This window comes from Lonchura striata, chromosome 27 (assembly GCF_046129695.1).
Source record: "Lonchura striata isolate bLonStr1 chromosome 27, bLonStr1.mat, whole genome shotgun sequence".
Taxonomy (NCBI): domain Eukaryota; kingdom Metazoa; phylum Chordata; class Aves; order Passeriformes; family Estrildidae; genus Lonchura; species Lonchura striata.
This window is the reverse complement of record NC_134629.1, coordinates 5,447,714-5,472,818: the sequence shown is the minus strand read 5'-3', so window position 1 is coordinate 5,472,818 and position 25,105 is coordinate 5,447,714. Positions and strand designations below refer to the sequence as shown.

Here is a 25,105-nt window from a genome sequence, read left to right as displayed (position 1 = left end):
CGCGGGGAGGGTCCGGAGAGCGGCTGAGGCGGGCAGAGCCCGGTTCTTTATTAACCCCTCCCCACCGAGAGCGGGGGCACCGAACGGACCCCGGGACCCCCGAGCACCGGAGGGGGGGTCCGGGGCGGGGGGGACACCGGGACCCCCGAGCACCGGAGGGGGGTCCGGGGCGGGGAGGACACCGGGTACCCCCTCCCCGCTGCGGGCTCGTGGAACCGGGACCCCCCGGTAGTTGGCGGTACCGGGGGAGTACCGGGGGTCTCCGGGGGGGTACCGGGGGGCTCCGGGGGGGGTTCCGCGGCCGGGGGTGCGCGGAGGGACCCCCCCGGGACCCCCGAGCACCGGAGGGGGGGGGGTCCGGTGGGGCGGGGAGGACACCGGGAACCCCCTCCCCGTTGCAGGCTCGTGGAACCGGGACCTCCCGGTTGGTGGCGGTACCGGGGGAGTACCGGGGGGCTCCGGGGGGGTTTCCGCGGCCGGGGGGGACCCCCGAGCACCTGAGGGGGGGGTCCGGGCCGGCTCCGGTGGGGCGGGGGGGACACCGGGCACCCCCTCCCCACTGCGGGCTCGGGGAACCGGGACCCCCCCCCGGTGCTGGCGGTACCGGGGCGGTACCGGGGGGGTACCGGGGGGGTCCCCGTTATCTCTTGCCGCTCCGCCGCGTCTCTTTGCCGTTGCTGACGGGGCCGGGCTGGCTGCGGGTGATGCGGCCGCTCGGGGGTGCGCGGGGGGGACCCCCGGGCTCAGCCCGTTCCCGTTCTGGCTCTCGGGGGCTGCGGGGAACCGGGAGGTGAGGGGGGCGGGGGGTACCGGGGGTTACCGGGGGGTTCGGGGGCGGTACCGACCTGGGCAGGCGGCGGGGGGGCCCGGGGGGGCGGCGGAGCTGCCGGGGCCGAACTCTCGGGAGGGGCCTGGGGAGGGGAGGGAGAGCCCGAGTGTCACCGAGGGGTTTGGGGGAATTTGGGGGGATTGGGGGGATTGGGGGGATTGGGGGATTTGGGGGATTGGGGGGATTGGGGGGATTGGGGGGTTTGGGGGGATTGGGGGATTTGGGGGATTTGGGGGGATTGGGGGGTTTGGGGAATTTGGGGGGGGTTGGGGGGTTTGGGGGGTTTGGGGGGATTGGGGGGATTGGGGGGTTTGGGGAATTTGGGGGATTTGGGGGGTTTGGGGGGGATTGGGGGGGTTTGGGGGGGATTGGGGGATTTGGGGGGGTTTGGGGGGGATTTGGGGGAAATTTGAGGGAGTTTGGGGCAAATTTTGGGGGGATTTGGGGGAGTTTGGGGCAAATTTTGGGGGAATTTGGGGGATTTAGGGGGGTTTGGGGGGGTTTGGGGAAGTTCAAGGGGAATTGAGGGGATTTTGGGGAAGTTAGGGAGGATTTTGGGGAAATTGGAGGGAGTTTGGGGCAAATTTTGGGGGGATTTGGGGGAGTTCGGGGCAAATTTGGGCGGGTTTGGGGCAAATTTTGGGGGGATTTGGGGCAAATTTTGGGGGGATTTGGGGGGCTTGGTGCAAATTTTGGGGGGATTTGGGGCAAATTATGGGGGTATTTAGGGGGGTTTGGGGGGGTTTGGGGAAGTTCAAGGGGAATTGAGGGGATTTTGGGGAAGTTTTTGGAGGGATTTTGGGGAAATTTGAGGGAGTTTGGGGCAAATTTTGGGGGGATTTGGGGTAAATTTTGAGGGGATTTGGCGGGTTTGGGGCAAATTTTGGGGGGATTTGGGGCAAATTTTGGGGAGAATTTGGGGGGTTTAGGGGGGTTTGGGGGGAATTTGGCAGAAATTAAATGGGAATTGAGGGGATTTTGGGAAAATTAGGGGGGATTTAGGGGAAATTTGAGGGGGTTTGGGGCAAATTTTGGGGGATTTGGGGGAAGCTTGGGATCTGGTGGGGATTTAAGAGAAATTTGGGGGATTTGGGGAAAATTTGGGGGAAATTTCGGGGGATTTGGGGGAAATTTGAGGGGATGTGGTGGAAATCTGAGGGAGTTTGGGGCAAATTTTGGGGAGAATTTGGTAGTTTAGGGGAATTTGGGGGAAGTTCAAGGGGAATTGAGGGGATTTTGGGGATGTTAGGGGGGATTTTGGGGGAATTTCAGGGGGTTTGGGGCAAATTTTGGGGGATTTGGGGCAAATTTGGGGGGGATTTGGGGGGTTTGGGGAAATTTGTGGGGATTTGATGTAAATTTGTGCAAATTTGATGTAAATTTGTGGAGATTTAGGGTAAATTTGTGAAATTTGATGGGAATTTGTGGGATTCAGTGCAAATCCATGAGGATTTGGGGTCAATTTTTTGGAAGTTGATGTAATTTTTTTGGAATTTGATGTAAATTTTTTGGAATTTGATGTAATTTTTTTGGAATTTGATGTGATTTTTTTGGAATTTGGGGTCAACCCGGGGGGATTCGGTGCAAATCCATGAGGATTTGATGTAATTTTTTTGGAATTTGATGTAAATTTTTTGGAATTTGATGTAAATTTTTTGGAATTTGGGGTCAATCCAGGGGGATTCGGTGCAAATCCATGAGGATTTAGGGTCAATTTTTTGGAATTTGATGTAAATTTTTTGGAATTTGGGGTTAATCCATGGGGATTCGGTGCAAATCCATGAGGATTTGGGGTAATTTTTTTGGAATTTGATGTAAATCTTTTGGAATTTGGGGTCAACCCGGGGGGATTCGGTGCAAATCCATGAGGATTTGGGGTAAATTTTTTGGAATTTGGGGTCAACCCGGGGGGATTCGGTGCAAATCCATGAGGATTTAGGGTAAATTTTTTGGAATTTGATGTAATTTTTTTGGAATTTGATGTAATTTTTTTGGAATTTGATGTGATTTTTTTGGAATTTGGGGTCAACCCGGGGGGATTCGGTGCAAATCCATGAGGATTTGGGGTCAATTTTTTGGAATTTGATGTAAATTTTTTGGAATTTGGGGTTAATCCATGGGGATTCGGTGCAAATCCATGAGGATTTGGGGTCAATTTTTTGGAATTTGATGTAAATTTTTAGGAATTTGGGGTCAACCCGGGGGGATTCGGTGCAAATCCATGAGGATTTGGGGTAATTTTTTTGGAATTTGATGTAAATTTTTTGGAATTTGATGTAAATTTTTTGGAATTTGATGTAATTTTTTTGGAATTTGATGTAATTTTTTTGGAATTTGATGTAATTTTTTAGGAATTTGGGGTCAACCCGGGGGGATTCGGTGCAAATCCCCTCAGATTCGTGCCAATCTCAGCTGAGACCCCCCGGGCACCCCCCGTGCCCCCCACACTCACCCCCTTGCCCTGCGCCTGCTGCGCCGCGTACTCGGGGTTGGGCTCGCTGAAGTTGGGCACCTCGGAGTAAACCATGCAGAACCTGCGGGCGCAGCGCGGCTTTTTGGGGTGCCCCCGGTGCCAGAACCCCCCTGGCACCCCAAAAACCCCCCAAAAACCCCCCAAAAAACCCCCCAGGCTGCTCCTCACTCGCCGATCTTCTGCAGGTCGCCGCCGCGGCCGGTGTAGAGCGTCAGGCAGCCCTTGAAGACGGAGGCGTAGCTGAGGATGAGGAGGGTTTGGGGGTCACAGTGGGGTCCCCAAGTGTCCCCAAGTGTCCCCAAGTGTCCCCAAGTGTCCCCAAGTGTCCCCAGAGGTCCCCAGTACCCCTTGGTGAGGCGGATGATGTCCCCGGGCTGGATGAGGTTGCCCACGTCGTCCCACACGGAGATGTTGATGCTGCCGGTCTTGTCGGCCACTTTGCACGTCCGAACCTCGTGGCCGTCCTTGGTCTTGGTCACCCGGCCTGGGGGGGACAGCGAGGGGACATTGGGGTGACCCTGGGGATATCGGGGTGACCCAGGGACATCGGGGTGACCCTGGGGACATCGGGGTGACCCTGGGGATATTGGGGTGACCCGGGGACATCGGGGTGACCCAGGGACATCGGGGGCACCCTGGGGACATCGGGGTGACCCCAGGGACATCGGGGTGACCCGGGGACATCGGGGTGACCCAGGGACATCGGGGGCACCCTGGGGACATCGGGGTGATCCCAGGGACATCGGGGGCACCCTGGGGACATTGGGGTGACCCGGGGACATCGGGGTGACCCTGGGACATCGGGGTGACCCTGGGGATATTGGGGGCACCCTGGGGACATCGGGGTCACCCGGGGACATCAGGGTGACCCTGGGGACATCGGGGTGACCCGGGGACATCGGGGGCACCCAGGGACATCGGGGTGACCCTGGGGACATCAGGGTGACCCTGGGGACATCGGGGGCACCCTGGGGACATCGGGGTGACCCTGGGGACATCGGGGGCACCCTGGGGACATTGGGGTGACCCGGAGACATCGGGGTGACCCTGGGGACATCGGGGGCACCCAGGGACATCGGGGGCACCCAGGGACATCGGGGTCACCCGGGGACATCGGGGTGACCCTGGGGACATCGGGGTGACCCGGGGACATCGGGGTGACCCGGGGCACGGGGGGCACACGGGGGTGGCACCGACCGGTCTCCAGCACGATGAAGATGAGGTTGAGGTTCTTGAGGCCGGGTTTGACGTCCTTGACCAACGTCTCGGCGCTCATGGCGGCGGCGCGGCCGGCGGGGACAGGGGTGGCACCCTGGGGACACGGGGTGGCACCCTGGGGACAGCAGGGACACCAAATGGCACCCTGGGGACACGGGGTGGCACCCTGGGGACAGCAGGGACACCAAATGGCACCCTGGGGACACGGGGTGGCACCTTGGGGACAGGGAATGGCACCTTGGGGACACCAAATGGCACCCTGGGGACAGCAGGGACACCAAATGGCACCTTGGGGACAGGGGTGGCACCTTGGGGACACCAAATGGCACCCTGGGGACACCACATGTCACCTTGGGGACACTGAGTGGCACCTTGGGGACACGGGGTGGCACCCTGGGGACAGCAGGGACAGGGAATGGCACCTTGGGGACACCGAGTGGCACCTGGGGGACACAGAATGGCACCTTGGGGATGCGGGGTGGCAGCCTGGGGACACCAAATGGCACCCTGGGGACACGGGGTGGCACCCTGGGGACACGGGGTGGCACCTGAGGGGACAGCGGGGATATGGATGGGACCCATGGGGACACGGGGTGGCACCTGGGGACGTGGAATGGCACCCTGGGGACAGGGAATGGCACCTTGGGGACACTGAGTATCACCCTGGGGACACTGAGTGGCACCTTGGGGACACCGGGACCCGGGGATGGAGCGGCGGGAGCCGGGCGGGACATCGCGGGTGGAGCTTGGGGACATCCCGGAGGGACACCGGGACCGGGAACATCCCGGATGGGCACCGGGACCGGGAACATCCCGGAGGGACACCGGGAACATCCCGGATGGGCATCGGGAACATCCCGGATGGGCACCGGGACCGGGAACATCCCGGAGGGACACCGGGACCGGGAACATCCCGGAGGGACACCGGGAACATCCCGGATGGGCATCGGGACCACCGGACCGCGGGGACGCGGGGGCGGCCGGGACACCGGGGACAAGAACGGGACTACCCAAGAGCGACACTCCGGGGACACCGGGACCAGGAGCGGGACCGGGAGCAGGAACAGGACCGGGAGCAGGAGCAGAACCGGGAACGGGACCGGGAGCAGAACCAGGACCAGGACCGGGAGTGGAACCGGGACCGCGCTCCCTCCCGTCCCGCCACGCGAGGGCGGCCGGGACACCGGGGACAGGACCGCGGGATCGGGACTACCCACGAGAGACACTCCGGGGCCACCGGGACCGGGACCAGGACCGGGAGCAGAACCAGAGCCGGGAGCAGGACCGGGAGCAGAGCCGGGAGCAGGACCGGGAACGGGACCGGGACCGGGACGCGCTCCCTTCCTCCGGTCCCGCCGCCAGGGGGCGCCCGCCCCGCCCGCCGCGCGCTCACCGGGACCGGCGCCGCCGCCGCCGCCGCGGGCGATCCCGGAAGTCCTCCACCGCAGCCAATCAGCGCGCGGGGAGGCGGTTGACGAGCAGCATGCCCAACCAATAGCGATGGAGAAAAGGCGGGACTAGGAGGCTAAACCACGCCCCCTCATTCCCTCATTCTCCGCCTTTACCACCGAGTTCCCGCCAGGGCGGCACTTCCGGCCAGGGCAGCACTTCCGGCCAGGGCGGCACTTCCGGCCAGGGCGGCACTTCCGGCCAGGGCGGCACTTCCGGCCAGGGCGGCACTTCCGGCGCGGCGGCGGCGGCACCGGGAGGAGGCCGCGGCCGCCGCTGAGCCCCGGGCGGCACCGGGCGGCACCGGGAGGCCCCGAGAGGCCCCGGGCGGGCCGGGCCCGCCCCCCGCGGTACGTGCGCTGTGGGAGCGGCGGCGGAGCGGCCCCGGGGCGCTGCTCGGGGCTCCCGGTAGCACCGGGAGAGGCCGCGGGGGGGGGGGGAAGCGGGTACCGGGAATGGAACGGGAAAAGCCGGGGGAATTTCGGGGGAAATTGAAAAGAATTTGGGGAAAATCCAGATAAATTTTTGGGGAAAATCCAAAAGAATTTGGGGAGAATACAGGGAAATTTGGGAAAATTCTGGGGAAAATCCCGAGGAATGTTTGGGGAAAATCCAAAAGAATTTGGGGGAGAAATCCAGAGGAATTTTGGGGAAAATCCAGAGGAATTTGAGGAAAATCCAAAATGATTTGGTGGGAAATTCAGGGAAATTTGGGGAAGAAATCCAAAATTAATTGGGGGGAAATCGGAAATAATTTGGGGAACGATCCAAAAGAATTTGGGGAGAATATGGAGAAATTTGGGGGAAATTTGGGAAAAAATCAGAGGAATATGGGGGAAATCCAGAGAAATTTTGGGGAAAGTCCCAAATAATTTGGGGGGAGATCCAAAAGAATTTGGGGATAAATTCAGAGAAAATTTGGGGGGAAATCCAGAAAAATTTGGGGAGAATATGGAGAAATTTGGGGGGAATCTGAAATAATGTGGGGAAAATCCAGGAGAATTTGAGGAAAATATGGGAAAACTTGTGTGAAAATCCAGAGGAATTTTTGGGGGAAATCCAAAAGAATTTGGAGAAAATCCTGAGAAATTTGGGGGAACTCCAGAGGAATTTGGGGGAAAATCCAAAATAATTTTGGGGGGAAATCCCAAATAATTTGGGAAAGACTCCAGAAAAATTTGGAGAGAAATCCAGAGACATTTTGGGGAAAATCCAGAAACATTTTGGGGGAGAATCCAGAGACGTTTTTGGAAAATCCAAAATAATCTGGGGAAAATCCAGTAGAATTTGGGGAAAATATGGAAAAATTTGGGGAGAGAATCTGGGGAACAATCCAAGAGAATTTGGGGAAGACTCCAGGGAAATTTTGGACAAAATCCAGGGAAATTTGGGGAAAAATCCAAAATATTCCCAAATTTCTGAGCTTGGATCCCAGTGGGAACTGGGCTGGAGTTCCCAAATTTCTCAGTTTGGATCCCACTGGGAATGGAATTCCCAAATTTCTGAGTGTGGATCCCTGTCCAAGCCTGGCTGGGGGCTCCGTTATTCCCAAAATTCCCAAAAAAAAAAGCAGAGCAGGGCAGGATTTCTTCCCATCGTTGGGAATTCCAGGTGGGAATTGGCTTTTCCAGGAATTTCCAGGTGGCTTTTCCAGGAAATTCCAGGTGGCTTTTCCAGGAAATTCCAGGTGATTTTTCCAGGAAATTCCAGGTGATTTTTCCAGGTGGCTTTTCCAGGAATTTCCAGGTGGCTTTTCCAGGAATTTCCAGGTGGTTTATGCACAAAATTCCAGGTGTTTTTTCCAGGAAATTCCAGGTGATTTTTCCAGGAAATTCCAGGTGATTTTTCCAGGAATTTCCAGGTGGCTTTTCCAGGAATTTCCAGGTGTTTTTTCTAGGAATTTCCAGGTGTTTTTTCTAGGAATTTCCAGGTGTTTTTTCTAGGAAATTCCAGGTGATTTTTCCAGGAAATTCCAGGTGGTTCTCCTAGGAATTTCCAGGTGTTTTTTCCAGGAATTTCCAGGTGGTTTATGCAGAAAATTCCAGGTGGTTTATCCTGGAATTTCCTGGTGGCTTTCCCCGGCATTTCCGGGTGTTTTTTCCGGGGATTTCCAGGTGACTTTTCCCGTTTTTTTCTCTTTCCTGGGATCAGATCCGTCCTGCCGGACCTCGCGGCGCCGCCTGTGGGAGACGAGAGGGAAAAATGGGAGAATTTTGGGAGAAATTCCCGGCAGAGAGCGAGGCCAGCGCAGCCCTGCGGCATTCCCGGGATTCTGCCACGGGAGGTAACCCCAGCGGCCTTTCCATGGGAATTCCTGCCTTTTCCAGGGAATTCCTGCCTTTTCCATGGGAATTCCTGCCTTTCCATGGGAATTCCTGCCTTTCCATGGGAATTCCTGCCTTTTCCGTGGGAATTCCTGCCTTTTTCCATGGGAATTCCTGCCTTTTCCATGGAATTCCTGCCTTTTCCATGGGAATTCCTGCCTTTCCATGGGAATTCCTGCCTTTTCCCGTGGGAATTCCTGCCTTTTTCCAGGGAATTCCTGCCTTTTCCATGGGAATTCCTGCCTTTCCATGGGAATTCCTGCCTTTTCCATGGGAATTCCTGCCTTTTCCATGGGAATTCCTGCCTTTTTCCATGGGAATTCCTGCCTTTTCCAGGGAATTCCTGCCTTTTCCAGGGAATTCCTGCCTTTTCCATGGGAATTCCTGCCTTTCCATGGGAATTCCTGCCTTTTTCCATGGGAATTCCTGCCTTTCCATGGGAATTCCTGCCTTTTCCAGGGAATTCCTGCCTTTCCATGGGAATTCCTGCCTTTTCCATGGGAATTCCTGCCTTTCAGTGGGAATTCCTGCCTTTCCATGGGAATTCCTGCCTTTCCATGGGAATTCCTGCCTTTTCCAGGGAATTCCTGCCTTTTCCAGGGAATTCCTGCCTTTTTCCATGGGAATTCCTGCCTTTCCATGGGAATTCCTGCCTTTCCGTGGGAATTCCTGCCTTTCCATGGGAATTCCTGCCTTTTCCAGGGAATTCCTGCCTTTTCCAGGGAATTCCTGCCTTTTCCATGGGAATTCCTGCCTTTTCCAGGGAATTCCTGCCTTTCCATGGGAATTCCTGCCTTTTCCATGGGAATTCCTGCCTTTCAGTGGGAATTCCTGCCTTTCCATGGGAATTCCTGCCTTTCCATGGGAATTCCTGCCTTTTCCAGGGAATTCCTGCCTTTTCCGTGGGAATTCCTGCCTTTTCCATGGGAATTCCTGCCTTTCCATGGGAATTCCTGCCTTTTCCAGGGAATTCCTGCCTTTCCATGGGAATTCCTGCCTTTTCCAGGGAATTCCTGCCTTTTCCAGGGAATTCCTGCCTTTCCATGGGAATTCCTGCCTTTTCCAGGGAATTCCTGCCTTTTCCATGGGAATTCCTGCCTTTTCCAGGGAATTCCTGCCTTTCCATGGGAATTCCTGCCTTTCCATGGGAATTCCTGCCTTTCCATGGGAATTCCTGCCTTTCCATGGGAATTCCTGCCTTTCCATGGGAATTCCTGCCTTTCCGTGGGAATTCCTGCCTTTTTCCATGGGAATTCCTGCCTTTTCCAGGGGAATTCCTGCCTTTCCATGGGAATTCCTGCCTTTCCATGGGAATTCCTGCCTTTTCCGTGGGAATTCCTGCCTTTTCCCGTGGGAATTCCTGCCTTTTTCCATGGGAATTCCTTCAATCCTTCCCTTTTCCTTTTTCTTTTTTCCTTTTTCCATCCTTTCCTTTTCCTTTTTGGGGAATTCCTTCAATCCTTCCTTTTTTTCCATGGGAATTCCTTCAATCCCTCCTTTATCCATGGGAATTCCTTCAGGTTTTCCATGGAAATTCCTTCAATCCTTCCTTTTCCCATGGAAACTCCTTCAATTTTTCCATGGACATTCCTTCAATTCTTCCCTTTTCATTTTCCTTTTTTCCTTTTTCCATCCTTTCCTTTTCTTTTTTTGGGAATTCCTTCGATCCTTCCTTTTTTCCTTGGGAATTTCTTCAATTGTTTCTTTTGTCCTTTTCCAATCCTTTCCTTTTTCCTTTTTTGGGAATTCCTCCAATTCTTCCATTTTTCCATGGGAATTTTCTCAATCCTTGGAGGAAAATTGGAGAAGAGCTGGGAATTCCCAGAAATTCCCAGGGAAATTGGAGACGAGCTGGGAATTCGGATGGAATTTGGTTCAAGAGTAGTTGGAATTTGGATGGAATTTGGGATTTGGTTGGGATTGGGAAGCTCAGAAGTGAAAGGTGAAGGAAAAACAGAATTTTGGGATGAGTCTGGTGTGATCCCAGAATTTTGGGGTGAGCCGGAAATCCAGGGAATTTTCCAGAGCCATGGGAACAGCTGAAATCCAGGGAATTTTCCAAAGTTCTGGAACAGCTGAAATCCAGGGAATTTTCCAGAGCCATGGGAACAGCTGAAATCCAGGGAATTTTCCAAAGTTCTGGGAACAGCTGAAATCCAGGGAATTTTCCAGAGCCATGGGAACAGCTGAAATCCAGGGAATTCTGGGGATGGATTTGGGGCCATTCCCGGCTGTGGGATCGGCCCTGACCCTGCAGCTGTTGGCTCTTATCAAAGATTTTCCCAGTTTTTTTGCTTTTTTGGGAATAAAGGATCTGGCACCTGGAGCTGGGGACGGGAGGAGACAAAGTCCCTCCCTGGGGCCACGCCGGGGGCTCCAGAAATCCCAAAAATCCCAAAAAAGTCCCAAAGAAATCCAAAAAAACCAGGAAAAACGTGCTGAGGGAAGGTGTGGGTTGAGTGTGGCTCTGTGGGGTTGGGCTGGGCCATGCCAGGGACCCCAGAAATCCCAAAAATCCCAAAGAAATTCCAGAGAAATCCCAAAAAACCCCAAAAAATCTCAATGAAATTCCCCAAAAAACAGGAAAAATGTTCTGAGGGGAATGTCTGGGCTGAGTGTGGCTCTGTGGGATTGGCCTGGGCCATGCCAGGGTTCCCAAAAATCCCAAAATCCCCCAAAAAAGGGAAAAAAATCCCCAAAAACTTGGAAAAAATGTGCGGGGGGAAGGTGTGGCTCTGCAGGGATTGGGTGAGCCACAATGGGGACTCCAGAAATTCCAAAAAATCCCAAAGAAATCCCAAAAAAACAGGAAAAAATGTGCTGAGGGAATGTCTGGGCTGAGTGTGGCTCTGCAGGGTTTGGTTGGGCCACGCTGGGGACTCCAGAAATCCCAAAATCCCCAAAAAATCCCAAAGAAATCCCAAAAAAGCAGGAAAGAAGTGCTGAGGGAAGGTGTGGGCTGAGTGTGGCTCTGTGGGATTGGGCTGGGCCATGCCAGGGACTCCAGAAATCCCAAAAATCCCAAAGAAATTCCAGAAAAATCCCAAAAAATCCCAAAGAAATCCCAAAAAAGCAGGAAAGAAGTGCTGAGGGAAGGTGTGGGCTGAGCGTGGCTCTGTGGGATTGGGCTGGGCCATGCCAGGGACTCCAGAAATCCCAAAATCCCAAAGAAATTCCAGAAAAATCCCAAAGAAATCCCAAAAAAGCAGGAAAGAAGTGCTGAGGGAAGGTGTGGGCTGAGCGTGGCTCTGCAGAATCTTTTCCCTGCAGCACCTCGACCTTCAAACCCCGGCAGATCCCAATCCCGGGAATGGCTCTGGGAAATCCCAAATTCCCCAAAAAAGGACCCAAATTCCTCTGGGAAATCCCAAATTCCCCAAAAAAAGACCCAAATTCCCCCCAAAATGACCCAAATTCCTCTGGGAAATCCCAAATTCCCCAAAAAAGGACCCAAATTCCTCTGGGAAATCCCAAATTCCCCAAAAAAAGACCCAAATTCCCCCCAAAATGACCCAAATTCCTCTGGGAAATCCCAAGTTCCCCAAAAAAGGACCCAAATTCCTCTGAGAAATCCCAAATTCCCCAAAAAAAGACCCAAATTCCCCCCAAAATGACCCAAATTCCCCCCAAAAGGACCCAAATTCCTCTGGGAAATCCCAAATTCCACCCAAAAGGACCCAAATTCCTCTGGGAAATCCCAAATTCCCCAAAAAAGGACCCAAATTCCTCTGGGAAATCCCAAATTCCCCAAAAAAAGACCCAAATTCCCCCCAAAATGACCCAAATTCCTCTGGGAAATCCCAAGTTCCCCAAAAAAGGACCCAAATTCCTCTGAGAAATCCCAAATTCCCCAAAAAAAGACCCAAATTCCCCCCAAAATGACCCAAATTCCCCCCAAAAGGACCCAAATTCCTCTGGGAAATCCCAAATTCCACCCAAAAGGACCCAAATTCCTCTGGGAAATCCCAAATTCCCCAAAAAAGGACCCAAATTCCTCTGAGAAATCCCAAATTCCCCAAAAAAAGACCCAAATTCCCCCCAAAATGACCCAAATTCCCCCCAAAAAGACCCAAATTCCCCCCAAAAAGACCCAAATTCCCCCCAAAAAGACCCAAATTCCCCCAAAAAGACCCAAATTCCCCCAAAATGACCCAAATTCCCCCAAAATGACCCAAATTCCCCCAAAAAGACCCAAATTCCCCCCAAAAGACCCAAATTCCCCATCTCAGGCCCACGGGAGCTCCAGGAGGAGCGGGTTTGCCCTGAGCCCGCTGCCGTGCCCATCCCGGTGCCCATCCCGTCCCTCCCGGTGCCCGCTGCCGTTCCTGCCCTTCCCTCCCAGTGCCCACTGCCGTGCCCATCCCGGTGCCCACTGCCGTTCCTGCCCTTCCCTCCCGGTGCCCGCTGCCGTTCCCTGTCCTGGCACTCCCGGTGCCCGCTGCCGTGCCCATCCCGGAGCTCTCCCGTCCCTCCCGGTGCCCACTGCCGTGCCCTATCCTGGCACTCCTGGTGCCCATTGCTGTGCCCTCTCTTCCCTCCCGGTGCCCAGTCCGTGCTCTGTCCTGGCACTCCCGGTGCCCATCCCCACACTCCCGGTGCCCTCCCGTCCCCTGGTGCCCATCCCGTCCCTCCCGGTGCCCATCCCATCCCTCCCAGTGCCCATCCCCACACTCCCGGTGCCCATCCCGTCCCCTGGTGCCCATCCCAGCACTCCCGGTGCCCACTCCGTGCCCTCCCTTCCCTCCTGGTGCTTGCTGCCGTTCCCATCCCTTCCCTCCCGGTGCCCATCCCATCCCTCCCAGTGCCCATCCCGTCCCCCCTGGTGCCCTCCCGTCCCTCCCGGTGCCCTCCCGGGCCCCCCGGTGCCCCCCCGGTGCCCACTCCGTGCCCCCGCAGGCTCCCGGTGACAGCGATGGGGTACGATGTGGCGCGATTCCAGGGGGACGTGGACGAGGACCTGATCTGCCCCATCTGCAGCGGGGTCCTGGAGGAGCCGGTGCAGGTACGGGCACCTGGGCACAGGTGAGGGAGGGCACCGAGGTGGGGCTGGGGGCAGCGGTGCAGGTACGGGCACCTGGGCACAGGTGAGGGAGGGCACCGGGAGGGGTGCAGGTACGGGCACCCGGGCACAGGTGAGGGCAGCGGGGTCCTGCAGGAGCCGGTGCAGGTACGGGCACCTGGGCACAGGTGAGGGCAGCAGGGTCCTGCAGGAGCCGGTGCAGGTACGGGCACCCGGGCACCGCGGGGGTGGCACCGGGAGGGGTGCAGGTACGGGCACCCGGGCACAGGTGAGGGCAGCGGGGTCCTGCAGGAGCCGGTGCAGGTACGGGCACCTGGGCACAGGTGAGGGCAGCGGGGTCCTGGAGGAGCTGGTGCAGGTACGGGCACCTGGGCACAGGTGAGGGCAGGGGTGGGGCTGGGGGCAGCGGTGCAGGTACGGGCACCTGGGCACAGGTGAGGGCAGCGGGGTCCTGGAGGAGCCGGTGCAGGTACGGGCACCTGGGCACAGGTGAGGGCAGCGGGGTCCTGCAGGAGCCGGTGCAGGTACGGGCACCTGGGCACAGGTGAGGGCAGCGGGGTCCTGCAGGAGCCGGTGCAGGTACGGGCACCCGGGCACCGCGGGGGTGGCACCGGGAGGGGTGCAGGTACAGGCACCTGGGCACAGGTGAGGGCAGCGGGGTGGGATTGGGAGGGGGGGTCACAGGTGAGGGGTCAGCACAGGTGAGGGGTCAGCACAGGTGAGGGGTCACAGGTGAGGGGTCACAGGGGAGGGGTCACAGGTGAGGGGTCACAGGGGAGGGGTCAGCACAGGTGAGGGGTCACAGGGGAGGGGTCACAGGTGAGGGGTCACAGGTGAGGGGTCAGCACAGGTGAGGGGTCACAGGTGAGGGGTCACAGGGGAGGGGTCACAGGGGAGGGACCCCCATCCTGGCGAGGGAGGGGAGGTGGCGCTCGGGGCTCTCCTGGGGATCAGGATTGATTGATCCCATGATTGATCCCATGATTGATCCCATGACTGGAGGAGCCGAGGTGGCGCTCGGGGCCCTCCTGGGGATCAGGATTGATTGATCCCATGATTGATCCCATGATTGATCCCATGACTGGAGAAGCCGAGGTGGCACTCGGGGCCCTCCTGGGGATCCGTCTCAACCTGGTCTTGATGCCCTGGGAGGTTTCCCCAATCTCAGACCTTCCACAATGGATCCCGTGATTGATCCCATGACTGAAGGACCCAAGGTGGCACTCGGGGCTCACCTGGGGATTGGTCCCAGCCTGTCCTCGATGCCCCGGGAGGTTCCTCCATCCCATCCTCGATGCCTCAGGAGGTTCCTCCATCCCATCCTCGATGCCCTGGGAGGTTTCTCCATCCCAGCCTCGATGCCCCGGGAGGTTCCTCCATCCCAGCCTCGATGCCCCGGGAGGTTCCTCCATCCCATCCTCGATGCCCCGGGAGGTTCCTCCATCCCATCCTCAATGCCCCGGGCAGTTCCTCCATCCCATCCTCGATGCCCAGGGAGGTTCCTCCATCCTGGCCTTGATGCCCCGGGCAGTTCCTCCATCCCATCCTCGATGCCCCGGGAGGTTCCTCCATCCCAGCCTTGATGCCCTGGGTGGTTCCTCCATCCCATCCTCGCTGCCCTGGGAGGTTCCTCCATCCCGGCCTCGATGCCCCGGGAGGTTCCTCCATCCCGGCCTCGATGCCCTGGGAGGTTCCCCACCCCGGCCGTGCCACGCGTGACGCCGCGTCGTTCCCCGCAGGCGCCGCACTGCGAGCACGCCTTCTGCAATGCCTGCATCACGCAGTGGTTCTCGCAGCAGCAGACGTGCCCCGTGGACCGCAGCGTGGTGACGGTGGCCCACCTGCGCCCGGTGCCGCGCATCATGCGGAACATGCTCTCCAAGCTGCAGATCACCTGCGACAACGCCGTCTTCGGCTGCACGGCCATCGTGCGCCTCGACAACCTCATGGCCCACCTCAACGACTGCGAGCACAACCCCAAGCGCCCGGTCACCTGCGAGCAGGGATGCGGGTCAGGGCGGGCACGGGGCGGGCACGGGCGTGGGGATGGGCATGGGATGGACACGGGGTGGGGGTGGACGTGGGATGGACGGGGGCTGGGGATGGGCATGGGATGGACACGGGGTGGGGGTGGACGTGGGATGGACAGGGGGTGGGGATGGACGTGGGGATGGGCATGGGATGGACACGGGGTGGGGATGGGCATGGAATGAGGATGGGCATGAGATGGACATGGGATGGGGATGGACACGGGATGAGAATGGACGTGGGATGGACACAGGATGGGGATGGACATGGGATAGGGATGGTTGTGGGGATGGGCATGGGATGGACATTGGATGGGGATGGACACGGGTTTGGGATGGGGATGGGCATCGGATGGACACGGGGTGGGGGTGGACATGGGATGGACACGGAATGGGGATGGGCATGGGATGGACATGGGATGGGGATGGACACAGGATAGGGATGGACACGGGTTTGGGATGGACACAGAATGGGGATGGACATGGGATAGGGATGGACACGGGATGGGGATGGACACGGGATGCGGATGGACACGAGATTGGGGATGGGCGTGGGATGGACACAGGATGGGAATGGACGTGGGGTGATTATGAGATGGGGATAGACTTGGGATGGAGATGGGATGGATGTGGGATGGGGATGGACACAGGATAGGGAAGGACACGGGACGGGGAAGGAGACAGGATAGCGATGGTTGTGGGATGGACACGGGATGGGGATGGACATAGGATGGGGATGGACATGGGATGGGGATGGGATGGACATGGGATGGGGATGGACACGGGATGGCACTGGGATGGGCACTGGGGCTGTCCTGGGATGAACATGGGCATGGAGATGGACATTGGATGGAGATGGGATGGGGATGGGCATGGGATGGACACAGGATGAGGATGAACATGGGATGGGGGTGGACATGAGATGGGGATGGGATGGACATGGGATGGGGATGGACATGGGATGGACACCTCCAGGAGAGGTTCAGCTTGGACATCAGCAGGAATTTCCTCCTGGAAAGAGCTGTCAGGCTTTGGAACTGCCCGGGAAGGTGGCAAAGCAGAAAAATCCCCATTTATTCCCCAAATCCTCCCCCAGCCTGGCACTCAGGACCTGGAGAAGCTCTGGATTCTGGTGTAAATTCCCCAAATTTGGTGTCTCCACCTTTTCTTTCCTGCTCCTGGCAGGCTGGAGATGCCCAAGGACGAGCTGCCCAACCACAACTGCATCAAGCACCTGCGCTCGGTGGTGCAGCAGCAGCAGACGAGGATCGCCGAGCTGGAGAAGACCTCGGCCGAGCACAAGCACCAGCTGGCCGAGCAGGTGGGCCAGCAGCACCAGGGTGGGGCTACAGGGGCAGGTTTGGGGTGTTGGGCACTGAAACCCCCCAAAAAATAGAGGGGAAAAGTGACTGAGCTGAGTGTGACTCCGTGGAGTTGGGTTGGGACATGCCAAAATGCCAAAATCACAAAAAAATCCCAAAAAACCAAGAGAAAATGTGTGGAGGAGAAGGTGTGGGCTGAGTGTGACTCTGTGGGGTTGGGTTGGGCCATGCCAGGGACTCCAGAAATCCTAAAATCACAAAAAATCCCAAAGAAATCTCAAAAAAATCAGGAGAAAATGTGCTGAGGAGAATATCTGGGCTGAGTGTGGCTCTGCGGGGATGGGTTGGGCCATGCCAGGGACTCCAGAAATCCAAAAATCCCAAAGAAATCCCAAAAAACCAGGAGAAAATGTGCTGAGGAGAATATCTGGGCTGAGTGTGGCTCTGTGGGATTGGGCTGGGCCACGCTGGGGACTCCAGAAATCCTAAAATCACAAAAAAATCCCAAAGAAATCCCAAAAAAACAGGAGAAAATGTGTGGAGGGGAAGGTATGGGCTGAGTGTGGCTCTGTGGGATTGGGCTGGGCCATGCCAGGGACTCCAGAAATCCCAAAATTCCCAAGAAATCCCAAAAAACCAGGAAAAAATGTGCTGAGGGGAATGTCTGGGCTAAGTGTGGCTCTGCAGGGTTTGGTTGGGCAACACCGGGGACTCCAGAAATCCTAAAATCACAAAAAAATCCCAAAGAAATCCCCCAAAAAACAGGAAAAAAACGTGCTGAAGGGAGCAATGGTTTGAGAGTAGCTCTGCAGAAATTTTTAATATTGTTAAAAGATTTGTTGTATTTAAAGGCTGTAAGTTAAATCTGGTAGTAGTTATTATTTATTGTTCTGATTTTGCCTGATTTAAGGTCTTAATTCAAACTTTGTATTTATAATTTTTATAAGAGGGAAAAAACAAGGGACAGGTTTGAGTTCTTAGGCAAACAATGAGCAAAAACAAGGGGCAGGTTTTGGCGCTTGGACACCAAAACCCCCCCCAAAAAAAGGGGGGAAAATGTTTTTTTTTCCATTTTTAATGGCATTTTTCCCTGCCCTGGCAGAAGAGGGACATCCAGCTGCTGAAGGCGTACATGAGGGCGATCCGCAGCGTCAGCCCCAACCTGCTGAACCTGGAGGAGACCATCGAGTACAACGAGATCCTGGAGTGAGTGCGGGCAGCTGCGGGCGGAGGGAAAGGCTCCGTTTTTGAGGGAAATTCGACATTTTCTGAGGGAAATCCGTCATTTTCTGAGGGAAATTCCTCATTTTCTGAGGGAAATCCGTCATTTTCTGAGGGAAATTCCTCATTTTCTGAGGGAAATCCGTCATTTTCTGAGGAAAATACATCATTTTTAGAGGAAAATGCATAATTTTTTGAGGGAAATTCATCATTTTTTGAGGGAAATTCGTCATTTTTTGAGGGAAATTTGTCATTTTCTGAGGGAAATTCATCATTTATTGAGGGAAATGTGTAGTTTTTTAAGGAAATTAGTTGATTTTTGAGGGAAATTTGTCAGTTTTGAGGGAGAATTTGTAGTTTTTGAGGGATTTTTGTTGTTTTCTGTGGGAAATTGATCATTTTCTGATGAAAAATTGTCATTTTTTGAGGGAAATGTAAAGGTTTTTGGGCGGAATTTGTAGTTTTTTCAGATAAATTTGTAGTTTTTTAAGGGAAATTTGTATGTTTTGTGGCAAAATGTTCGTTTTGAGGGAAATTTGTGGTTTTGTGGGAAAACCTGTAGGTTTTGAGGGAAAATCGTAGCTTTTTGAGGCAAATCTGTCATTTTTTGAGGGAAATTAATGTAGCTTTTCAGGGAAGTTTGTAATTTTTTGAGGGAATTTTTTTCCTTTTTTGAGGGACATTTATGTGGTTTTGGGGGAATGTGTAATTATTTGACAGAAATGTATAGATTTTTGGGGATTTTTTTTTGGGTTTTTGGGGGGAATTTGTCTTTTTTTTAGGGGAAATTTCTAGTTTTTGGCAGGAATTTCCAATTTTTTGTAGCGAATTTGCAGTTCCTTTCTGGTGGGGATTGGTCTCAGGTTGAACTCAGTGGTCATGGAGGTCTTTTCCAACCTCAGCAATTCCACAGTCCCACCCCAAAAAACCATCCCTGACCCCTCTGAGTGTCTCCATCTGGGTGAACCCCAGAATCCCACCCCAAACCCCCACAACCCCACCCCAAACCCCCATCCCTGACCCCTCTGAGTGTCTCCATCTGGGTGAACCCCCACGATTTCACCCCAAACCTCCATTCCTGACCCCATTATGCCCTCCCAGCTGGGTGAACCCCCACAATCTCATGATTTCACCCCAAACCCCCACAACCCCACCCCAAACCCCCACAATCCCACCCCAAACCCCCACAATCTCACCCCAAACCCCCACAACCCCCCCCCCAAAGCCCACCCCTGACCCCTCCGTCCCCCCAGGTGGGTGAACCCTAGAATCCCACACCAAACCCCCACAATCTCACGATTTCACCCCAAAGCCCACCCCTGACCCCTCCGTCCCCCCAGGTGGGTGAACCCCACAACCCCACCCCAAACCCCCACAACCCCACCCCAAACCCCCAGAATCCCATCCCAAACCCCCAGAATCCCACCCCAAACCCCCAGAATCCCACCCCAAACCCCCACAACCCCACCCCAAACCCCCAGAATCCCATCCCAAACCCCCAGAATCCCACCCCAAACCCCCACAACCCCACCCCAAACCCCCAGAATCCCATCCCAAACCCCCAGAATCCCACCCCAAACCCCCAGAATCCCACCCCAAACCCTCACAATCCCGTGATTTCACCCCAAAGCCCACCCCTGACCCCTCCATCCTCCCCCCAGGTGGGTGAACCCCACAACCCCACCCCAAACCCCCACAATCTCACAATTTCACCCCAAAGCCCACCCCTGACCCCTCCGTGCCCCCAGGTGGGTGAACCCTAGAATCCCACCCCAAACCCCCACAACCCCCCCCCCCAAACCCCCAGAATCCCACCCCAAACCCCCACAACCCCACCCCAAACCCCCACAACCCCACCCCAAACCCCCAGAATCCCACCCCAAACCCCCAGAATCCCACCCCGAACCCCCACAACCCCACCCCAAACCCCCACAATCCCACCCCGAACCCCCACAACCCCACCCCAAACCCCCACAATCCCGTGATTTCACCCCAAAGCCCACCCCTGACCCCTCCGTGCCCCCAGGTGGGTGAACCCCACAACCCCACCCCAAACCCCCACAATCTCACCCCAAACCCCCACAACCCCACCCCAAAGCCCACCCCTGACCCCTCCGTCCCCCCCCAGGTGGGTGAACCCCACAACCCCACCCCAAACCCCCACAATCTCACGATTTCACCCCAAAGCCCACCCCTGACCCCTCCGTCCCCCAGGTGGGTGAACTCCCTGCAGCCGGCGCGGGTGACGCGCTGGGGCGGCATGATCTCCACGCCGGACGCCGTGCTGCAGGCGGTGATCAAGCGCTCGCTGGTGGAGAGCGGCTGCCCGGCGTCCATCACCAACGAGCTGATCGAGAACGCCCACGAGCGCAACTGGCCCCAGGGGCTGGCCACGCTGGAGACGCGCCAGATGAACCGGCGCTACTACGAGAACTACGTGGCCAAACGCATCCCCGGCAAGCAGGCCGTGGTGGTGATGGCCTGCGAGAACCAGCACATGGGCGAGGACATGGTGCTGGAGCCGGGGCTCGTCATGATCTTCGCTCACGGCGTGGAGGAGATCTGAAAAAAGGTGAAAAAAAAGATGTTTCAATTGAAAATATCCGCCTCGGGACGGCGGCGGGGTGGTTTTCCCTGACTCGGCGTTTTTAGGGTTTGGGATTTTCGCTCACGGCGTGGAGGAGATCTGAAAAAAAAGATATTTCAATTGAAAATATCCGCCTTGGGATGACCTGACTCGGCGTTTTTAGGGTTTGGGATTTTCGCTCACGGCGTGGAGGAGATCTGAAAAAAGGTGAAAAAAAAAAATATTTAAATTGATAATATCCGCCTTGGGATGACCTGACTCAGCGTTTTTAGGGTTTGGGATTTTCATGATTTTCGCTCACGGCGTGGAGGAGATGTGAAAAAAAGCGAAAAAAAAGATATTTCAATTGAAAATATCTGCCTCGGGATGACCTGACTCGGCGTTTTTAGGGTTTGTGATTTTCACTCACGGCCTGGAGGAAATCTGAAAAAAGGTGAAAAAAAAGATATTTCAATTGAAAATATCCGCCTCGGGACAACCCGACTCGGCGTTTTTAGGGTTTGGGATTTTCATGATTTTCGCTCACGGCGTGGAGATCTGAAGAACAAAAAAAAAAAACAAAACAAATCCACCTTGGGATGGCAGGGGGGTTTTCCTGGACTTGGCGTTTTTAGGGTTTGGGATTTTCGCTCACAGCGTGGAGGAGATCTGAAAAAAGCAAAAAAAAAAAATTTAAATTGAAAATATCCGCCTTGGGACGGCGGGGTGGTTTTCCCCGACTCGGCGCTTTTAGGGTTTGGGATTTTCGCTCACGGCCTGGAGGAAATCTGAAGAAAGAAAAAAAAATTTCTAAAAATCCACTTTGGGATGGCTTGTGGGGGTGGGTTTCCCAGACTCGGCATTTTTAGGGTTTTTGATTTTCGCTCGCAGCGTGGAAGAAATCTGAAGAACAAAAAACAAAATCCACCTCGGGATGGCTGTGGGGTTTCCCGGACTCGGTGTTTTTAGGGTTTGTGATTTTTTTTTTTGCTCGTGGCGTGGAGATTTGGAAAAAAAAAAAAAATCAACGTTTTCTCCATCCTGGGACGGCAGGAAAAATTGAATTTCTGGACTTGGAATTTTCGGGTTCTTCGCTTGATTGGAGCCGTTACAAACCCAGCGAGGAGGGGGCGGCGGGGGCTCCAGCACTGCCAGACCCCTCGGGGGTCCCCCCAAATCTGCCGAGCTCCCTCTCCTCGCCCCCTCTGGAATTCTGGAATTCCCCCCGGGCATCCCCCACCTCCTCCCACTCTGCTTCCTCCACCCTTGCTGTTGCTTCCCAGACACTCGTGATCGTGGATCTGTATTTTATTTTCTTTTGTACTTCAATTTTTTTTGTTTTTTTTTTTTTTTGGACCTTTTCTCATTTTTACTCCCCCTTTTTATTCGATTTTTTTTCCAAGTACCGTAGGCAGGCGCCTCTGGCCTGGGTCCGTGGGACTCGTTGGGAATTTAATTTATTTGCGTTTCTTTTGGGTTATTTTTTACCATTTTTCTCCTCCGGTGTCGGTCCCGGCAGATCCGGCGGGAGGCAGGGATTGAAGTGATCAATAAACAGAATTCTGGTTGCTTTATCCCCGCTTTGGGGGCCTCCTCCTGCACCCCAAAACCCTCCCCGTGTCGGGGGGCTCGGTTTTGGGGTAAAAATGGGTGAGTTTGGGGCTGTCCTCCCCATCCTGGGGCATCTGGGGATCGATAAATGTCACTCCAGGGAGGGAATGGGGGTGACGGAGGGTCTGGGGGCTCCGAAGCCCCCCAGATGTGCCCCCCAAAAAGGATGAACTTGTCCCCACCCCTAAAAGAGCTGGGACCAGAGTGGGGTCCCCACTTCTGCTGCCCTTAAAAAGATGAGAGAATAGAGGGGGGTCCCTGCTGCTGTCACCCCAAAAAGAGCTGGGATCGGGTCTGGGGGGTCCCCACTGCTCCCACCCCAAAAAGAGACGAGATTAGGGGGGGTCCGCATTGTTCCCACCCCAAAAAGAGCTGGGACTGGGTCTGGGGGGTCCCCATTGTTCCCACCCCAAAAAGAGCTGAGATTAGGGGGGGTCCCCATTGTTCCCACCCCTAAAAGAGCCGGGACCGGAGTGGGGTCCCCACTTCTGCCCTTAAAAGATCAGAGAATAGAGGGGTGTTCCTGCTGCTGTCACCCCAAAAAGAGCCGGGATTAGAGGGGTTCTCACTGTTTCCAACCCTAAAAGAGCTGGGATTGGGTTTTGGGGGGTTCTTGCTGCTCCCACCCCAAAAAGAGATGGGACTGAGACTGGGGGGTTCCTGCTGCTCCTGACCCTAAAGGAGCTGGGATTAGGGGGGTTCCCATTGTTCCCACCCCAAAAAGAGCTGGGACTGGGTCTTGGGGGGGTTCCCCACTGTTCCCACCCCAAAAAGAGACGAGATTAGGGGGGGTCCCCATTGTTCCCACCCCAAAAAGTTGGGACTGGGTCTGGGGGGTCCCCACTACTCCCACCCCAAAAAGAGCCGGGATTAGGGGGGGTCCCCATTGTTCCCACCCCAAAAAGAACTGAGATTAGGGGGGTCCCCATTGTTCCCACCCCAAAAAGAGCTGAGATTAGGGGGGTCCCCATTGTTCCCACCCCAAAAAGAGCCGGGACTGGGTCTGGGGGGTCCCTGCTGCTCCCACCCCTAAAGGACCCAAAAAGGAACTAATCCTAAAGGATTAGAGGGGGTTCCCCAATGTTCCCACCCCTTAAAGACCCGGTACCGAGGCGTGGGGACTCTCTGATCCTCCCGCCGTTAACGGAGCCGGTACCGGAGGGAGAGCACGTGTTGTTACCGCTGCTGCCGCCGTTAAGGACCGGTAACCGAGCGAGGATCCCTATGGTTACCCCCGTTAGAGGAGCCAGGACCTGTGGGGGGATCGGTGCTGTTGCCGCCGTTACAGGAGCCGGTACCGGGGATTGGGGGATCTGTGTGTTCCTGCCGTTAAAGGAACCGGTACCGGGGATTGGGGGATCTGTGTGTTCCTGCCGTTAAAGGAACCGGTACCGGGGATTGGGGGATCTGTGTGTTCCTGCCGTTAAAGGAACCGGTACCGGGGATTGGGGGATCTGTGTGTTCCTGCCGTTAAAGGAACCGGTACCGGGGATTGGGGGATCTGTGTGTTCCTGCCGTTAAAGGAACCGGTACCGGGGATTGGGGGATCTGTGTGTTCCTGCCGTTAAAGGAACCGGTACCGGGGATTGGGGGATCTGTGTGTTCCTGCCGTTAAAGGAACCGGTACCGGGGATTGGGGGATCGGTGCTGTTCCTGCCGTTAAAGGAGCCGGTACCGGGGATTGGGGGATCGGTGCTGTTGCCGCCGTTAAAGGAGCCGGTACCGGAGGCTGAGGCTGTGTCTTCCCCGCTGTTCCCGCCGTTAGGGGAGCCACTAGGGAGGGCGGAAGGCTCCGTGCCGCTCCCGCCGTTAAAAGAGCCGGTACCGGGGCAGCTGCCACGTGTGTTCGCCGGCAGCAAAAGCGAGCGCGGCGTCACGGACAGGATTCGAACCTGTGCGGGGAAACCCCATTGGATTTCGAGTCCAACGCCTTAACCACTCGGCCACCGTGACTCTGGCGCCTCCGTCCGCCGCGCTCCGCATAGACCCGGGCCCGCCGCCGCTCCCGGCCCGCCCCCGCCCGGTGCCCGGTGCCCGGTGCCCGGTGCTCGGTGCCCGGTGCTCGGTGCCCGGCTTGGTCTCGGTGCCCGGCTTGGTGCTCAATGCCCGGTGCTCGGTGCTCGGTGCTCGGTGCCCGGCTTGGTCTCGGTGCCCAGCTTGGTGCTCAATGCCCGGTGCTCAGTGCTCGGTGCCCGGTGCCTGGCTTGGTGCTTAGTGCCCGGTGCCCGGTGCCTAGTGCCCGGTACCCGGTGCCCGGTGCCCGGCTTGGTGCCTAGTGCCCGGTGCTCAGTGCCCGGTTGTTGGTGCCCGGTGCTCGCTGCCCAGTGCTCGGTGCTCCGCTTGGTACTTAGCGCCCGGTGCTCAGTGGCCGGCTTGGTGCTCGGTGCCTGGTGCTCAATGCCCGGTGCCTGGCTTGGTGCTTAGTGCCCGGTGCCTGGTGCTCGGTGCCCGGTGCTCGGTACCCGGCTTGGTGCTCAGTGCCCGGTGCTCGGAGCCCGGTGCCTGGTGCTCGGTGCCTGATGCTCGGAGCCCGGTGCTCGGTGCCGTCCGGGGGCTCCCTCCGGACGCCCTCCCCCATCCCAGGCTGCTCCAAACCCCGTCCAACCCGGCCTGGAACGCTCCCGGGGCTGTCCCGGGAAATCCATCCCAGCCCTTCCCAGGGCGGAATTTCCTCCCCGAATCCCGTCCGAGCCCGATCTCCTCTCGTTTAAACCCATTTCTCCTTGTCGTGCCTCTCTTGTCGCACCCGCGGGCGGCGGGGCCGGGAACGGCGCCCGGGATCGGAAACAGCGCCCGGCACCGGGAACAGCGCCCGGGACCGGGAACGGCGCCCGAGGGCAGCGGGACCAACAACGGGCGGTGGAGCGGGGGCTCGGGGCCGGAGCAGCGCCCGGGACCGGGAACGGCGCCCGGGACCGGGAACGGCGCCCGGGGGCAGCGGGACCAACAACGGGCGGTGGAGCGGGGGCTCGGGGCCGGGAACGGCGCCCGGGACCGGGAACGGCGCCCGAGGGCAGCGGGACCAGCAGCGGGCGGTGGAGCGGG

At 56.7% G+C, this 25,105-nt stretch overlaps 2 protein-coding genes and 1 non-coding gene across 4 annotated transcripts; 1 reads left to right on the top strand and 2 right to left on the bottom strand.

Moving 5' to 3' along the window:
* Nucleotides 1-640: 640 nt before the first annotated feature.
* Nucleotides 641-5,927, bottom strand: NABP2 (nucleic acid binding protein 2). Its single transcript, XM_077788570.1, is given in 8 exon segments — nucleotides 641-726; nucleotides 729-773; nucleotides 821-911; nucleotides 3,282-3,363; nucleotides 3,471-3,542; nucleotides 3,648-3,786; nucleotides 4,500-4,635; nucleotides 5,914-5,927. Coding segments are annotated over 7 exon segments (594 nt in total). The 5' UTR covers nucleotides 4,579-4,635; nucleotides 5,914-5,927.
* Nucleotides 5,928-6,250: 323 nt separating this feature from the next.
* Nucleotides 6,251-22,023, top strand: RNF41 (ring finger protein 41). Of its 2 annotated transcripts, XM_077788631.1 has the most exons (7): nucleotides 6,251-6,319; nucleotides 8,121-8,253; nucleotides 13,190-13,295; nucleotides 15,053-15,324; nucleotides 16,526-16,661; nucleotides 17,765-17,868; nucleotides 20,098-22,023. In XM_077788631.1, exons 3-7 carry the CDS (start codon nucleotides 13,206-13,208, stop codon nucleotides 20,447-20,449), a joined length of 954 nt encoding a protein of 317 aa, XP_077644757.1. In that variant the 5' UTR covers nucleotides 6,251-6,319; nucleotides 8,121-8,253; nucleotides 13,190-13,205; the 3' UTR covers nucleotides 20,450-22,023. The 2 variants fall into 2 exon arrangements, with proteins under 2 accessions (XP_077644757.1, XP_077644758.1); XM_077788632.1 differs by lacking the exons at nucleotides 6,251-6,319; nucleotides 8,121-8,253; nucleotides 13,190-13,295 and adding an exon at nucleotides 13,740-13,782.
* A 1,908-nt stretch (nucleotides 22,024-23,931) lies between these two features.
* On the bottom strand, nucleotides 23,932-24,013 carry TRNAS-CGA (transfer RNA serine (anticodon CGA)). The gene has a single exon. It is a non-coding gene; the product is annotated as a tRNA-Ser (tRNA).
* Nucleotides 24,014-25,105: the final 1,092 nt, after the last annotated feature.

Coding starts and splice junctions, on each gene's coding strand:
- RNF41 (XM_077788631.1), top strand. CDS start 13,206: ATGGGGTACGATGTGGCGCGATTCCAGGGGGACGTGGACGAGGACCTG. Junction 16,662..17,764: donor AGCACCAGCTGGCCGAGCAG/GTGGGCCAGCAG, acceptor CTGCCCTGGCAG/AAGAGGGACATCCAGCTGCT. Junction 17,869..20,097: donor GAGTACAACGAGATCCTGGA/GTGAGTGCGGGC, acceptor TCCGTCCCCCAG/GTGGGTGAACTCCCTGCAGC.